A 17461-nucleotide genomic window follows, 5' to 3' on the forward strand; every position below is an offset into this window, starting at 1 on the left:
AAAGCTTTGAAAACTCTCTCGGTGTACCGTCTTTCTTTGTAAATATGTGTAACCATGTATAATATGTATTTGCAACTGTATATTTTTGTAAAACTTATTCTGATATGTTTTGCACGAGCAAATGAGAAAGAAGGGGTGCAACGCGGGCTGACGGGAAGTGGAGTAAAGGTGAGACCTGTTTGTGGACGCGGCGGACAATAGTGGATATATATTTTTCCCACCCTTACCTTTGGAAATATACACTTTTTCCTTGGATTACTTTTAACGGGCACCCGGACTCTGCAGGTCTGCATCAAACCTTAAGTACCGGTATCATTTTCCGTTCATTTTGCCGGCTGTGATTTTTGGACTGTGTCGGGTATGGGTTAATTTTGTGTTTGTGTTGCATTTTCTCAATGTGGGCGCATGCAGCTAATATACAGGTGCGGCTTGTGTATGTACAAAATCCCGAAATGTGGTGGGTGCGGCTTATAATCAGGTGCGCTCTATAGTCCGGAATTTATGGTACTTTGTTTTTGCGTTCATTTATCAAGCAGCAGCTTATGCTCGTTGTCTTTTTAGTTTGTACATGACATGCAACGATAACGGTACAGTACCACTCTTACCCGGTAGGAAAGGTATAATCCTTCGCTTGGGATCTTTCTGACCACCTTCAACCGGGAATTTATCCAGCAGCTCCATCTGAAATAGAGCAATAACCAATTAAAATCGCATTGATGTCACGCAATGGAATATCTGAGGTCCGAAAACAGCGGTTCCTAAGAGGAATTTGGCCTATGAAAAGATAGGTCTGCCAATGTTCTGGAATGCTTGGCGCAGACGGTTCAGCCAACCAGCCCAGTCTAACTCTCCTCGACCCGTCGTATGCAATTTACAGCACTGAAAAAGTAGGATATGGAAAAGCCACAGATCGTCATATTCTTTGCAAAAGTACAGGAATGCAAATTTGGGGAGAAAACAGCCGAGTAAGGCCTGACACAGCTGATACATTAATAACATTGTCATTTACAATTTACAGATATAAATTTGCTCTTAGAACTCATGCTGAATCATCGTCCCTAAGATAAGGCACAAAGATTTCCCAAACATGACTTAGCAAAAGATTTTTAGCTCTGGCAACTAAACAACATGGATCTAATAGGACAGCAGACCCCCAGGATGCGCGATCAATTAATTATTCCAAAAACTTGACATTAAAACATAGCTTTGCTTTTTTTGTGTGTATTAAGAGCCTCTTAGGTGACTGTCTGCTATTGGTCAACAACATATAAAATGCTGATCTGCTATTAGTTTAGATTACTGCATTATGAAAATGCGAAGAGTTCAGAATCTCGGGTGTTTTGTTAAGACTTTGCAAAATGGTGATACAATACTGTTTTTTTTTGGGGGGTAGTTTTCTGTACCTTATTCTCCAAAAAACTTACAGTGATGCTACACCTATGAATCCAAGAGATAAGCAGAAGGCAGATAAATGGCTACCCAAGGTAACTTGCATGTCTGTAACCATTTGAGATCATTACTATTATTAAAAATAAGGAGGCTATTAAAGCAGGTATATTTTCTAAGGGCCCGCCATTCCTCACAAGTGTTTTTTTTCTGTCCCTTTTTACAATATTTTTCTCACAACATCACTAACAAAATCATTTTGTGTGGCCAAAAACTTGTAAGTGCATATGACAAGTTAAATTCCTAATATGCCCGTCTGGTATTGGTTGGCATCATATAAAATGCTGGTCTGCCTCACAACAATGTCGATATGCTATTGGATGAACTACATCCCACAATGCCTTTCTCTTTCGTCATTTAGTTTTAAAATTGTTTGTGCTTCGCAAATACTTTGCGAGTCTTTTTATAATACAGCATTATTGTACTGAATTCAAACTTGCATTGATACTAAAGAGAGAAGCAAAATCACATGATAAGCTAGGAAACAAAGCTTGCGATTATCAAAGAAATACGAAGAAGCCACACAAATATTTACCCTCGTTAAGTTTCATGGCTGTAATCAAGGGTTGAAAAGTCATTAGCTATATACCATAGGATTGTACTTTGTACTCTTAACTTTGTTATCCTCATCTTTATATATGTATATATATATATATATACCACAGCCATTTCCCCCTAGTGGGAGGTGGCTAGAGTCATTTCTGACTCTTTTTGGGAGATTGATTCAGAGGAGTGGATTCCCAGCCCCCTCACTCAACCCAACTGAGGTATTGGGAGTCATTAGGTGACCAAACCCTCCAATTCCAACCCCTAATGCTGAACGCCAAGCAGGGAGGCAACGGGTAACGATGTTTAAGTCTTAGGTATGACTCGGCCGAGGCTTGAACCAAAACCTCCCAGTCTCGGGGCGGGCGCCATACCCCCAAGGCCACCGAGCTGGTCAACTTACAAAAGATTATTGTCATATCAAAGGGGTCTAGTGTATTTTAATCCATTCGGTTGAGGGGAACCAGACGGAGAAGCGACAATACACAAATTGACGCAATAGACTTATCCCATCTGGACGCAAGCTAAGGTGGTTTTACATACTAAAGAGATTAATTTTTTTGTGTTTGTTTATTTAGACCTACTTTGGCACACAATTTCTACAACAACAATGACAAAAACATTAGTGGTAAACCGGCCCAACTTGGAAGAAGATCCCGAGCAGGCAACGTGGCGCACTCGAGGAAACCGCAATGACCCCCTTTAGTGAATGATGTCAGAAAGACTCATGCTAATAAATGCCAGCTCAATTGCTATATACCTCCATGCCAATTTTCCTGAAAGGCAATCGGAATGGGGCTAAACACAGGGGAGCCAACCACTCCCACTCGTGAACCCGGACACACCCTGCCACTTTCTGTTTAGTCTGAATGTCGCATGTACTCTGTAATCAGAACCACTCAGACAAGAAAGGCCGTCCGCTGGGAGGTTAGCATCTCTCTTGCAAATGCTAGTTGCATCAAGTCTCCTATGTCAAATATTTATGTGCTACATGCAGGATAATGACTGGAGCATGCACTTGGGATTCACTTGACTTTCGGAGGTGACTCCAGCTACAGTATGTCAGATGCATCAATATCTATTCTGAAACTGATTTTCTTGTAAAGTGCTCCCTCACCATTTCGCAGTCTGACTTTTACAAATTGTTTGGGTAAGTGATTCTCAACCGGTCGGACTTCATGAGCCCTGGCCCAAAACAAAAAAAAAAATCACTTTTCTCTCCAACCAGTAAAGATGGCAAGCTGAAATCTGGCCATCTGCTGGAATCTAGTTACCTGATTATTATGCTAATGTCAAGTCTGTAACAATTGTGTAGCCTGAATTCAGGTTTCTGCTGGTATCAAGTCAATCATTTTCAAATTACTTTAATTTAATTTAATTGTTTTGTTCTTTTCAATAACTAACAAAACCAAAACGACTTCAAGTAATAATATCTGATATAAAGGGGCAGTGTGCATTATTTAGCACCTCTAATGACAAACAAACTTCCTTCGTAAAAACAAAAAAAACTAAATTGTTTTAAATAATAAACAAAAATTTAAACATATGAATATGCATTTTTTTTTCAAAGTAATTGTAGGTTGAGAAATTGGCATTTATTTAACTCAAGGTGAGCCTCACCATAATTGTCGGCCATCTTGCTAGCACGGGTAAAGGAAATAACCAAAAAGGTCGCGAAGGCTTGGGACAAAATAGGGAGGAAAATGGTACAGTTTGGTCAATTTGAGTCTCAAAAGTTTGTATTCTTACTTGTGCTTTGTAGCACTCGTTTTTGGCTGCACTACAGTAAAGCGACATCTCGTGGTCAAATAGTACACAATCTCCCATCATCTTTACAAGGCTTACCAGAAGCATAGACTTACACTATATATGGATGGAGACAGCTAGCTTTATTGGTCTCTACACCTGTATCTCGTTATTCCGGCTACATCTATTGACTGGCTCTGACAGCAGATGTTGTCGGGTTATTGTCTCATTCATAGTCACGACAGGTTTGTTTCTTCTTTGGACACTTTGTTAGCTGTCTTAGACCACTTGTTTGTTACTTTGTACCTATGTACTGTTATTTAATGACATTTTTTTAGCACGCCTGCATCGGTTCATGCTTCCCTGCATATTGGGCACCAACTGCGAAACCTGACAGATTATATTTAAAAACCAGGCTTGCCAGAGGCATAGACTCACACTTTAGATGGATGGATACAACTGTGCCATTTTCATCCCAGGGGAAACAGAAACCTCCCGGAAAAATCTAGAGATAGACCTTTTTTGCAAGAATGACTCAATTTGCGTGTATCATTTATATTTGTACTACTGCAGTAGTAATAAACACAGGTAAACAGATTTATTGTGTTATGCAATCAATATAAATAATTTCCCTGGAATTCACTTAATAAGGGTGGTTATGGAACGGATTTACCACGAAAATCAAGGAAATACTGTAATTATTCTGTACTCTTGTACACGTAAACAAGAGAAGGTAAAACGTTGAAGTTTTGTCCCAAACTCAAATAATCACTGCAAGTGCTACTATCATTGAGTAATCTGAGTTGTAACACACAGAATAAGGAGTTTTTTATTCTCGCCCGATTTTTTTTTTTTTTTTTTGCAACCAAATGCCTGCAGATGAATATAGCATGGACATCTTCACCGGATAACACGTGAGACAATAGCTTGAAGCCTTACTGGGTACCTTGTCAAATTTGATCACAATCTGAAAAACCAAACATTGTATTTTACACATTTTTCCAAGGTTAGGCCTAGGCTTTTCCAAAAGTGGCATTTGGAAAAGACCAGATTACAGCACTAAAAACTCTGCAACTGTGTATTCTACTGTGGCTAATTCGGAGAAATTTTGAAAGAGTTGTAAATGTTTCTGTCTCTTTTCCACGTCACTATTGTTTACACTCAGGGTTGGGTAGGGTTACTTTGACTGGATTACTTTCAATTACTTTTGGATTACTCCAAAACCAAATATGCTAATAAAGGACAAAAGAAACTAAATATGAATACAATTATGACTCACAACACGTGGTAAGCTTTCTCTCCTGGCGTTGATCTCTTTGATCTCCGGCAAAACTAACATAAAATGCGACAGAAACAAAATGAAGATGAATCCAAACAGCTTGCCAACATCATTTTTGCCGTTCCATGTATTCCGTTACTCCCCAAGCCTGCACAAAATTTAGTCATTTCATTCATATTTAGTTTCTTTTGTCTTTTATTAGCATATTTGGCGTTTGAGTAATCCAAAAGTAATTGAAAGTAATCCAGTTAAAGTAACCCTACCCAACCCTGTTTACACTTACGCATCATAACAGTGCGTAAAACATTTTTTGTATTGGGGTTTACTTTTAATACATTTCGGACATCAGGGTATCGTTCCTTTTACAATTTCATTGGCTAACCAACGTGTCAATCATCATTTGAATCGGTTACTACTGCCTAAACATACTCAGAGCTAAAGAAGACGATCTTCGTTTTATCAATACACGCCCTCATAGAACTAATGCGGGTTTAGAAAGTCTTTTTATTTTTAAACATGAATTATGTAGCGAAACAGACATATTGCAACAAGTAACATCCAACGATGCAGAAATGCTTTCACGCTGATTTTTTTTTTATATCTGTCAGCATTATTGTTTATAGTGATGTTTCTGTGATGAGTACATTTGAAAATGGTCATCATTTCTTGTATCCCAAGAGTTTAAGCTTTCCAATGATATGGGAAATGACGTATTTCAGAGACTGGTGACCAGTGTTCCCTCTAAGCTGCGTGCGTGCGCAATTGCGCACTGCTCGCGCATTCTCAGCGCACAAGAAAATCGAGCCAGCGCACAAAAATGAGGGCTCAAAATTACTCATTAAGAAGTGACTTAAGTCAAAGTTACAGTGCATGAGGGTAAAAATACACGGGTTCCCCTGACGTTGTGTCTTAAATGCGGTATTTTGAAGTCGAGTCGAAGTAGAACGAATTTGAGTAAAGTTAATAGAGTTTGTCGAGGACCGGCTACTTCGGCTCGGCTCACTAAAAGGAACCGGCTCTTTCGAGTCCTAAACGGCTCTTCAGGTTGTTTTTGCTTCTTTAATCTCAACATGACCATATATTATGTAAAATTATGCACAAAATGACTTAAAAGGAAGGGGGGATAGAACAAAAAAGAAAAAAATACCAAAATGAAAAAGTAGTGAAAAGCTGAGAAAAAAAGAAACAAAAGGAAGAGGAACAAAAGAAGGAAAAATGTAGAAAAAAGCCAGAAAAAAAGAAAAGAAAGAAATGTAGAAAAAAAGGAAATAGAAAACCAAAAGAAAAAGTAACAGCTTGGAAAGAATAAACACAATGAGATTTTTTTAAAGGAATTTAAAAAAAAAAGTAGAAAAAAAACAAATAATTTCCAATTATATCAGGTGAATCTTGTTGCCAACATTGTACTTCCACTAAAAATGTGATTAAATACAGTTCTGTATCTTACAACCGACTAAATACGCTCCCAAAAATGTTAATATTATGCGACACAATATACCAGGAAATAAAAAGAAATGGATATCTTGTGAAAGAATTGTAAGAACAAACGCCGTTTGTAGGCCGTACAACCTAGTAGTACATGAGTCAATTCATTCAAAAGAGAAAAATAATTTTGCATTGCCGGAAACTCAGCAAAATGTAACTTGATGTCAAGTTTTGTACATGTTTGATAATTAATTATCTTGCCACACTTGGGATTATGGTTGCTCACTGTTGGTTCGAGCATTGCTCACCGACTTTGTGTGAACGCTCAGACCCCTGGAAAATTACAGGGAACATTGCTGGTGACATCTTGAAATCGCGGTTTTGCTTATCAACAGTCGGCCCACCAGCAGGCCCTCGTAATGTTAAGGGGTTAAACAGTATTAAAATAAAAAGACTAAATAGTGTTAGCGTGCTACTCTTATTTGAATTCTCATGGACTTAGAATCCTGATCATCCACTGGGCTAAGATTTGTCTGCTTCATATCTTGTTTACTCACTCGCTCCGAAAAAAAAAATTAAATAAAAAAAAAAATATGACCAGCAGAAACCCTTTCTGTCTTGCACTAGGACAATGGATGCTCTCTTTGCAGCGCACGAGTCCAAAAATGTTCGCAATTGCTCTGTTTATAATCTTGACGGAATAATTTAAGACGTGTTTGGAAAAGTATAGTGAATTAGTCTGACTAGCCAGGTGAATATCCTTATTAAAAAAAGAAAGTGTTAATGAACATGTGTGTACAATTGTAAACAGCCCTCTATTACTCACATAAAATGTACTTGCCTTATTCTAAAATATGTGACAGCTGCGCAACACTTAAAGGCAAAATAACATTTTATGTCCCCCAGAGGCTACTTGATGTCTACAAATTATTAGTGTTTAAGCATTTGAATTAAAACTGTTCTATCGTCAATATGGGGAGAGTGGCTGGAGAGCGCTCCCCTGCACTTAATCACTCTCCACACCTGCACCCCATTTTTTCCAGCTGCATATGTTGACTGTCTCCAACAGCATTTGTTGTCAGGTTATTTTCTTAGTCATGGTCACGTCATACTGGTTTCTTTTGTGAACACTATGTTAGTTGTTTTTAGAGCACTTGTTTGTTACTTTGTACCTGGGGTTTTGCTTTCAAATGTCTTTTTTTTTAAGAACACCTGAAACGGTTTTGATTCCCTAAATATTGAACACCAACCGCAAAACGTGAGAGATTACAATGAAAAACCACAAGGATGACCAGACTCCAGAAACATTTCCATGGTAAGAAACCAAGAAAACAACCTGTTTCTGTTCTAGGTTTACATTTTCATAGCTGCAAATGGGGAAAGCATGCAGTTGTGATTGAACAATCGGTACTAAGAACTTTGAAGGATGGATATGTCACCAACGAGCATAAAAGAGAAGGCAAAGTAGGCTCGTTGCTAGCAGTTGGGCAGAAAGTAGTTAGCTAGAATTCAGTTGGTTTATCATGTATCTTGTGAGTTTGTCCCTAGGCAGAGTCGCTAGAAGTAAAAAATAATGTGATATTTTCTCAAGCTCAATCTGACTTGGAAAGGACTATATTGGGCTTGTAAAGTCTTGCCTGAACCTCAGCCACATTATTTTATCTTAATTGCTTGCCAAAATTGCTCAGTTGGGAGAACGTTATACTGAATATATAAAGTTACCTGTTTCCATCCTGGGTTTTGGCACCAATTGTTAGGTTCGGCCTAAACCACAGCCCAGATGGTATAGCTTCAATGTTTGCTACAGTATACTAGAAATCAGAACCAAGAGAGTTTTTAGAATGATGGAATTCACAGCTGTAACCTTTTTCAGAATACCGCGTAGTAGTGTGTTGGGTGTGCGTGACCGTCTTTTTGATAGGCTGCTGTCAGTTAACAGCGCGGCGGGCGCACAGGTCAATGTGTCCACCGAAAGCAAACTGCGAAGCAAGGCGACAGCTAGTATTTTAGCGACTTGTTAAATTGAAAATAAATTCATCAACCAAAACGGACTCTTGAGGAAGGTCCGAAGAGTGCAATGGAATGCTGATAACCAGCCAGTGCACCATGGATTGTTATTGGGTCCGGGAAGAGACTGAAGCGGCGTTGGGAGAGGAAGCAATAGCAGGTCCCGCCTACTGCTGCGGCTACATAACAACTCTCACAAGCCATCCCTGCCAAGCCTGTATCTCACAAACACTAAATCCAATTCCCATGACACAGATGACCTGAAGCCCCAACTTGTTCAAAACCACTACATTCGTGACTCTTGTATTTCTATCATCACGGAGACCTGGCTAAATCCAAAAATCCCCGATTCTAGCGTGCATCTAGCTGGCCACTCTCTGCATCAATTTTCTTACAGGGAAATCAGAAGCCTTGCAATTTTGTTGTACTATTGTATGACAATAAAAACCATTCATTCAACTGCAACGCTGTGTTCTGTGTTTTTATTTGTAGATCCAAAGTTGTTATTTAATTACAGTCGTATATACAATGTTACGGATACATAATAACTAAATGTTTTTACTGTTATGATTGCCGAAGTGCAGAAACCTGTGGCAATCCTATGGCGCGCTGGAGCGCGCTCTCTGATTGGCTGACGTTCTCTTCTTAAGCGGTTAGCGTCCAGAGAAGGACGTCAGACTGTACTTCTGTGTTCCTGTGTGTTTCGCCAGATTACCAAGTACCAAAGACTACTCTCCTGTTTTGATTCCTGCCTTCGGTTCCGACCTGTTTCTGCCCCGTGTTTACGACCTACTCTCCTGCCCTGGCCGTCGACCTGCCCGCTAAGACGTATTGATTCTGCCTACCTGTCACGGAACTGCCGTTCCGTCCAACGCTGCTAGCGACCGACAACCATCGGCTTCCAAAGCCAGCTCTGTCAGCTCAATCCAATAAAGATTCCTTTAAAACAAACGCAATTGAGTCCGAGATTCCATTCTGGGTCGTTACATTTACTTCACGGGTTTTGACTATCGCAGGAGTTTTTTGGAACGCAACCTTCGCGAAAAAACAACGGATTACTTTACTCAAACTAGCAAAACCACGACTCACTAATGATAGCAGTTTGTTAGCAACAGATATCTAATGGTTTTTAACGGATCTTAACACATTCCAGACTTGTTCCAAGTCAAAAAGAGACAATATGTGCGTGGTTATGATGTTTTTGTGTGTGTTTTTTCTCATTTTTAACGTGACATATCCCATGTTAAAAGTCACGCCAGCTTCACACACTGCTCCGACCAGCTGTGTTGACGCTAAGTAGTGACTAACTTCCCGTTAGGCGCTGACACGTGTTTCTTTACGTCATCTTTTCATGGGAATGAAAGCATTCGCGGCAATGACCCGAGTGAATCTAGAATATGATCGCTAAGTGCCTGGCGGCTATTTAAAAGAGGAGACTGATGACCGTGTTGCGTGTCATTTGCCTTCACTAGAGGACGCCTGCTGATGTCATAACAAGTCCCTTGTGTCTCATTTAGGGGAGGGCAATAAAACCACTCATTTGTACACCTGAATATAATCGTAAACAAAAGATTATCTCATCCTGTTTAAAGGATGCTTAGCAGCAGCAGGCCGTCGGAGCCTGAAAGGCCTTCTCTGCTTGTCTAAAAATATCTGAATCATGTGATATTCGATTTTGTCCATGAATACTATCAAATAATTCAAAATTCCTTCCATTGCTTCTCCCTTGGTTTGTGCTGCTTCCAAAGATGTGTTTTCATATTCAAGCATTCAGCCAATCATATTTCAGCCATCACTAGTTTGCCAGCGTCAGAAATCTACCCTGAGGCCTTCACAATTGGTTCTGCAGGCCCTGGGGCACAAGATAAGTGTAGATAAAACTGTTGGTTTAGCCAATAAAATTTCAGGTTGGTGGAGCCAGGGCCTTCTAGAAAGCCTAAGGAAACATCAGTGGTTTTACAAACCTTAATTGGTTAGGGAACGGTAACAAATTATCACAACAAAAAGGTGACAAAAAATATTCCTGTGTCCATTGCTTCTGTTAAATGGATATTTTCAGCCGTAAGTTGAATAACTTATACCAGAAATATGACAGAAAAAATTAGGCTTCCAACAATATCTTCGATGGCGATAGAAAAAACTTGATGGAACTGAAACACGCGGATAATCAGTACGACACAGTAAGTAAAATCTCCTTGAAGAAAGAAAGTAGGATGGATTTTGTGCACAAATAAAATGATTTTTTTGGTGAGTAAAATCGGGCTGTATAGCTAAATAATATTGCAATTTTATGCGGTTTTATTGATACTATTTTATATGTATCACAGTTGTAGCTGCAGTAAATGTTTCAGAGCAATAAAATAGCTGTTGAAAGTTGGATTAAGACAGGCGTTGCACTACTGAAGGCCTAGGTGTGAAATGCACGGCCCATCACTGATCCTCAGTTAACAATACAGTACCTGGAGGTCGAAAAACTTGCTGTAACGTCTGTAAATGAGTTCTGTGCTGCCATCCGTCCAGGACACTCTGATGATGTAAACCTATGGGGAGAAAAGTAATTTAAAACCGTATAAATCAGGGTTAAAGTCATGTTTATTTGTATAGCCGTAATCACAAAAATTCTCAAAAGGGGTCCCAAACTCATTTGACATGGGGGCGGTTGGAGCAAGGCTCTGAGTGAGGTTCGTCGAAATATTTTTATTTTTTATTCACATACAAAAGCGCTGTTAAATGCATTCCACTGCTCTGAATTATTTTTAAAGTAATTCTAAACAAAATAAGATATTAAAAAAAACGTTTTATAGATTATCATAGAAATGAATTAATCAGTAATAAAATAACCTTTAATCCACGTCAGTTGCACTTAAAGGGACAGTGTGTTTTATTTTGGGTATCCTATTGGTCAAAAACCTCACTTGTACAAAAGCACAATACATTTAAATAAGCAAAAATACATGAACTATCCTATAGACATACCATCCATCCATCCATTATCTGTACCGCTTATCCTCAGTAGGGTCGCGGGGGTGCTGGAGCCGATGCCAGCTACCTTGGGCAGTGGGCAGGGGACACCCTGAACTGGTTGCCAGCCAGTCGCAGGGCGCACAGAGACAGACAATTCACTCGCTCATTCTTACCAAGGGACAATTTGGACTGGCCAATTAACCTTACATGCATGTTTTTGGAATGTGGGAGGAAACCGGAGTTCCCGGAGGAAACCCACGCAAGCATGGGGAGAACATGCAAACTCCACACAGGGGGTTCGATCTCATGACCTCAGAACTGTGCCGCACACGTCCTAACCACTGCGCCGCCGTGGTGTCCCCTATAGACGTACGTTTTTATGTATTTTACATAACATGAGCTTCACCTAACATGATTTTTTTCTACTCTCCCAAGCTTTTTTTCTTTTGTCTCCTTTGTCAATTTTCTTAAAGTGGCAGTATGTAATAAGTCTCCACTAGAGGTCCTTGTTGCTTGGAATGGAGACAAAACATTTGCGTAAAAAGGCACAGTAAAAAAAAAAAAAGCAATGGCTGGATACACCCGAAGCGGTTGAAAAGAGCCAATAACTGGAGTTGCCCACAGCTGGTTCCAATGGCTAAAAAGGTAATAGAAGATTCCCAAAGCAAGTTTTGTTTACACAGAGCAGCAAACAAAATCAGAGTGGCTAGTCAGGACCCATAACCTGCAGAAAGGTTTCTGACATGAGTGACTAGAAAAGGAAACGGCAGTAAAAAAAATAAATAAATCTGCCTAAATCACGAGACCTTGTGACCATTGAGGCTCAGCTGTGGAAGGCAGGTGACAATGTAAGTCCAAGCAGGAGCTGCTTACAGTAACAATATAGGCTCACAGCGAGTCATTGTATGCAGCCAAGTCACTAACACGAGTGGCTAGAGAAGGAAACAGTTGACAAATAAATTAGGGGAAAATGCTGGAATCACGGCACACAGCGATGTTCGCTCGCATGACCAGCTGTAGAAGGAGAGTGACACTAAAGGACGAAGGAGGAGCAGTGGGAAAAAAACGTACGAGTATTGACATTTGTAATTATACGACATGACTTGAGACACACTTTGAAAACATAGAACGGGTGCTTACTGGGTCCCCTGATTTAGGTATCTGACTTCTTTTTTTTAACTTATTTTTCCACTGTTTCATTCCCTAGCCACTCCTTTTTGCTACTTGGCTGCAGACTATGGCTCGTCTCGATCCCGCTAGTACTCATTTCTAAACCTACTAGTCTTCAAAAATGTTTTTGAGATGCGTTCTCAGTCTTTATTTGAATCGTTAGTGTTTTATTTTATTAAATAAATTATGTTTACGCCACTTGGGGTCGTTCTGTAAGACTGGGGCTTAAAAAAACAGAAAACAAGGAAAATAACAGAAAAACATTCAACTGTTTGAATTTTAAAGGTTAACAAGCTGATATCGGAGGTGTTTATAAGCGCAGAGTCAGCAGGTTTTCGCAGGGACAAACATACGAGCACGTGCCAGGGCTTCGGAACTCACCCCTGCTGCATTTTTTGGCAGTCGGTGCTAGCCCTGCTGCTAGCATGATGTCATGCATGTGCAATTTGGCAGCCTATTTCTCTTCCTCCCATGAGTTTGTTTGTGGCCTGCGAATAATCAGGCTTTGTCCTTGTTGACATTCTTTAGTTGCACAAAGACTGGATTTAAAAACAAAACTAGGTGCTTTCAGCACTCATTGGAAAGCTACACTAAGTCCAAGATAATTTATTGAACTTATGAGCCTGGCAAGAGTGTTTTTTCCTGAAAGACTTATCTTTCCATTTTAGAGTGTGGAAATAGAAAAACTGTGGAGTGCACTACTGTCGTATTTTTCAAAGCTTTGTCTAGTATGGGTGGGTGGGCGTATACCTTAAATATTAGAATCGTAAGGGCACCCTTTCTTGTGGTGTGTCTTGGGTAAGGACAGCCTGGTGCAGCACATCCCTCTCCAGGCCAACGAATGTTTCCATCCAGTCTCGAACCGGAGACCTTTTGCATGTTAGGTGAATGTGCTAACCACTGTATGCTACGGGAAATTGCCAAAATCTATTTTTAGCATGCCATCATTCCTTATCTTTTCTCTTTTCCAGTGATCTCCCCAGTAACATTAATCCATGTCAGTAGGTGGCAACATATTAGTATTTTTTTATTTTTTATTTACTAATTCTCTTCTCATTAAGTAGTACAGTATACTGTATTTAATTAAGTATTTAGTTTAACAAGTCTGTTAAGTATAGCACTGCAAAAAATGGAAAATCTTGAACATAATTCTGCTGTTTTCTTTTTAAATATTTTCTTATTTTTCAAGAAAAACAACTGAAAAAAGTTATTTTGTACAAAAAAAGTATTGTTCCACTTGCAGATTTTTACTATTTTTAAGTATTTTGTGATTTCAATCACTCAATGTGTATCATTATATATGCAATTATCAAGCTCCAAAATTATTTGCTCAGTAGGTATTGAAATATGTTTAATAACTTTTGTTATGAAGCTGTAAGATCGCACTGCAAAAAAATAATACGATAAATACAATTAAGTAATTGTCATAATTTGGCTGATTTGATTCATATTTTTTTTATTTTACTTAAAAAAAAAGTCCAAACATAGTAAGCATCACTGGCAAGTATGTGTTATTATTTGCTCCGCAGGTAGCATAGTATATTTCTTAAATGATTTTGTTTGGGACAGCACGGCAGCTGAGTGGTAAGCGAGTCTGCGCACAGTTCTGAAGTCGAGAGATCGAACCTTCCCGTGTGGAGTTTGCATGTTCTCACTGTGATTGCGTGGGTTTCCTCCAGGCACTCCGGTTTCCTCCCAAATCCCCAAAACATGCATGTCAGGTTAATTGGCTGGTTCAAATTGTCCCTAGGTGTGAATGAGTGAGTTGTCCGTCTCTGTGTGCCCTCCAACTGGCTGACAACCAGTTCAGGGTGTCCTTTGCCCACTGACCCAAGATAGCTGGGATGGGCTCCAGCACCCCCGTAACCCTACTGAGGATAAGCGATGCAGATAATGGATAGATGATTTTGTTTGAAGCTGTTAAAAATTGTACTACAAAAAAAAAATCAAGGGATAATTTTATATATAATTTTGCTGATTTTAATCATTATTTTTAGTTATATTTGGAATTAAAAATCTTTCCAACAATTGTTCCAATAATTCTAAAACAGAAGAATAATTTACAATTCGATTGCAGAAAACATCATCAGTAACTTTTTTTTTAAATCTTTATCTTATTTGTATCTTATTGCCTTAAATCATGTTAAGTAAATCTTGTATTTTTATCATTTTAAGATTCGTAATTTTCTTCTTTGTATACATGTATAATGTTTCTTAGTTTTATTACGCTGGCAACTGTGTGGACAGCAAAGTAAGATTTTAATTGGGCCTGGAATCCTGGTTCTTTACTGTGCAATTGCCAATAAACACTTTGAATCTTGAATCATATGTAGTGTCCAAAATAAAAGCATTTCACTAATATTCTACAACGAAGATGTTCACTTAAAAAAAAACATTAACATATCAAACTATGGCAATTTTCTATTCATTTATTAGCACTTATTTGATAGTTTCGTCTTGGTGGCTTAAATGTTAGAAAATAAATACATTTCGGATGTATTTCTTATTTAAAATGTAAAAATCCCCAATTAAACCTCTAACTTAAAACATGAATTTATTAACATTTTGCCCTGGCACCTAAATTTGTATTTAATAAATAAAAAAGTGTCTCAAAAAGGGTTTCAAATAGATTGCCTTCAAAATAAAACACAATTAATGTTGATTCATTTGTTTTTATTTTATCATTTCAACTCAAGCTTCATTTATTGTCCTTAAATGTTAAACACAAATATGTATCATTTTAAATATAGTTATTTTAAATACATTTATTTATCAACATATTAATGAAACACTGCCGTAACACATTGAAGTGATTGAGTTTGCCTTCAAAATAAAACACCGTTATAAATTTGTAATCCGATCCCTTCTTTGTTTTGACTCAGTGGAAGACCGTGGAGCAAAAAACACATTTTTTCTCGCGTTCTAGTAAAACGAGCTTAGACTTACATAATGTTTGCTGGGGTTTCTCCTTTTTTGGACGTCTTGGACGGTCACTTCTTGCACGGTTCTCCTTGGCATGATGTACTTCTCGGTCCAATCTTTTTTCACAATGAAAGAAACTTCTGGGACATTCGCGTCTTCCAGATGTGCAAGTCCGATTTATTTTCTCGTCCTGGTTTCACGAATCCAGATCCAGGATTTATTTATTATATTTCATGCAAGGGCTTTCTTGTCCCTTTCGGTTCTTTTTCGTTCTTTCTTTGCCGATCCCAAGTCGCTCACTTCGGCTCCAAGTGGGACGGTCCACTCGGGAAAAAAAAAACAGGGGAGGTTCCGTCTGTGAAACTCCACAGACCCCTCACCCCACCCAAGAGCGTAATGCTGAGTACGATTTTGATCAAAAAAAGTAATTCTTAAAGTTTGAAAACGGCGAAAGTTGACACCACAAATGACGTCATTTCTCCCAGGTTTGTTCATTTTCTTTTTTTCTTATTTCACTGAAGGGTACTCCATCCGGGTTACTGACTTGTTGTAACACAGCGGCCTCTGTTGGCAGTTTGTGTTTATTACATGACACTTGTACATGTGGCACTTCTGCTATAATAATTTCCATCCATCCCTCCATTATCTGCACCGCTTATCCACAGTAGGGTCGCAGGGGGTGCTGGAGCCCATCCCAGCAATCTTCAGGCAGTGGGAAGGGGACACCCTGAACTGGTTGCCAGCCAATCACAGGGCACAGATAGACAGACAACCATTCACTCGTTCATTCACACCTAGGGACAATTTAAACCGGCCAATTAACCTGAAATGCATGTTTTTGGAATGTGGGAGGAAACCAGAGTGCCCGGAGGAAACGCACGCTAACACGGGGAGAACATGCAAACTCAGAACAGGAGGTTTCGATCTCATGACCTCAGAACTGTGCCGCACACGCGCTAACCCCTGCACCGCCGTGCTGCCCTATAATAATTTCTATATTTTATGTGTATATATAATATACATATAAAATCTAGTAAGCGATTTTTAGGGATATCTAGATATGTATGATTATATGTCTATCTATTCTCTCTTTTCTCTATCAGTCATTATGTCATATCTCAATATGTATTTTTATTCCTCATAATAACGATACATAACATATAGTTTTGTTTTTTTAACGTGGTAAATTTAAAACGCCTATCACATTTTTCTTGATTTCAAAAAGGCGTTTGAGGGAGTATGGCAAACCGATTTATGGGCCAAGTCAAGTCACATTTATTTATATCGCCCTTATTCACAAAAATGTCTCAAAGGACTGCACAGGATTACAATTACACAACCACCTGATCTTAAACCAACATGCGGGCAAGGAACAACTCAAAACCACTATGCAGAAGTACAACATGGGCCAGAAACCAGTTCAGACCATTGAAAAACTGTATGCCAATGCCAACAGTGCGGTACTAATCAATGGCACCAATGAAACGTGGTTTCGAAACACAGTCTGTGTGAGACAAGGCTGCATTCTCTCTCTATTTTTATTTAACATCTTCCTGGAGAGGATCTTGTCCGGAGCTCTGGAGTATCATGAAGGTACAGTCAGTATTGGGGGACCCAACATCACTAACTTCCATTTTGGTTATGACATTGCCAGATTAGCAGGAGATGAACACAAACTTCGAGATCTGGTCAATCGCCTTGACCAAGCATTAAGCCAGTATGAGATGGGAATCAGCAAGGAAAAAACAAAAATAATGACCAACAATCCCCAAGGTATCACGACAAACATCATCATTAACCACCGGGAGCTAGAACTGGTCACCAAATTTAAATATCTTGGAGCTGTCATATCAGAAAAGGGGTCAGAACCAGAAATCATGGCCAGGATAGCGCAAACTACAGCCGCACTTGCCAGACTTAAACCCGTCTGGAGGGACAAGAACAGAGCTAAACATT

At 39.1% G+C, this 17461-nt stretch overlaps 1 protein-coding gene across 2 annotated transcripts in view; it reads right to left on the minus strand.

Moving 5' to 3' along the window:
* sh3pxd2b (SH3 and PX domains 2B) overlaps positions 1-15924 on the minus strand; it is a 58039-nt gene extending 42115 nt beyond the window's left edge. For both annotated transcript variants that reach the window (XM_088320502.1, XM_088320501.1), the window contains exons 1-3: positions 15530-15924; positions 10909-10989; positions 606-681 (exon numbers count right to left, since the gene is read on the minus strand). In XM_088320502.1, the coding sequence (XP_088176628.1) occupies positions 606-681; positions 10909-10989; positions 15530-15601 (229 nt within the window). In that variant the 5' untranslated portion in view covers positions 15602-15924. The remainder of the gene's footprint in view (positions 1-605; positions 682-10908; positions 10990-15529) is intronic.
* Positions 15925-17461: the final 1537 nt, after the last annotated feature.

The sequence above is a fragment of the Urocampus carinirostris genome, chromosome 17 (genome assembly GCF_059441175.1).
Source record: "Urocampus carinirostris isolate Australia breed hairy pipefish chromosome 17, RoL_Ucar_1.0, whole genome shotgun sequence".
In the NCBI taxonomy this organism is placed as follows: domain Eukaryota; kingdom Metazoa; phylum Chordata; class Actinopteri; order Syngnathiformes; family Syngnathidae; genus Urocampus; species Urocampus carinirostris.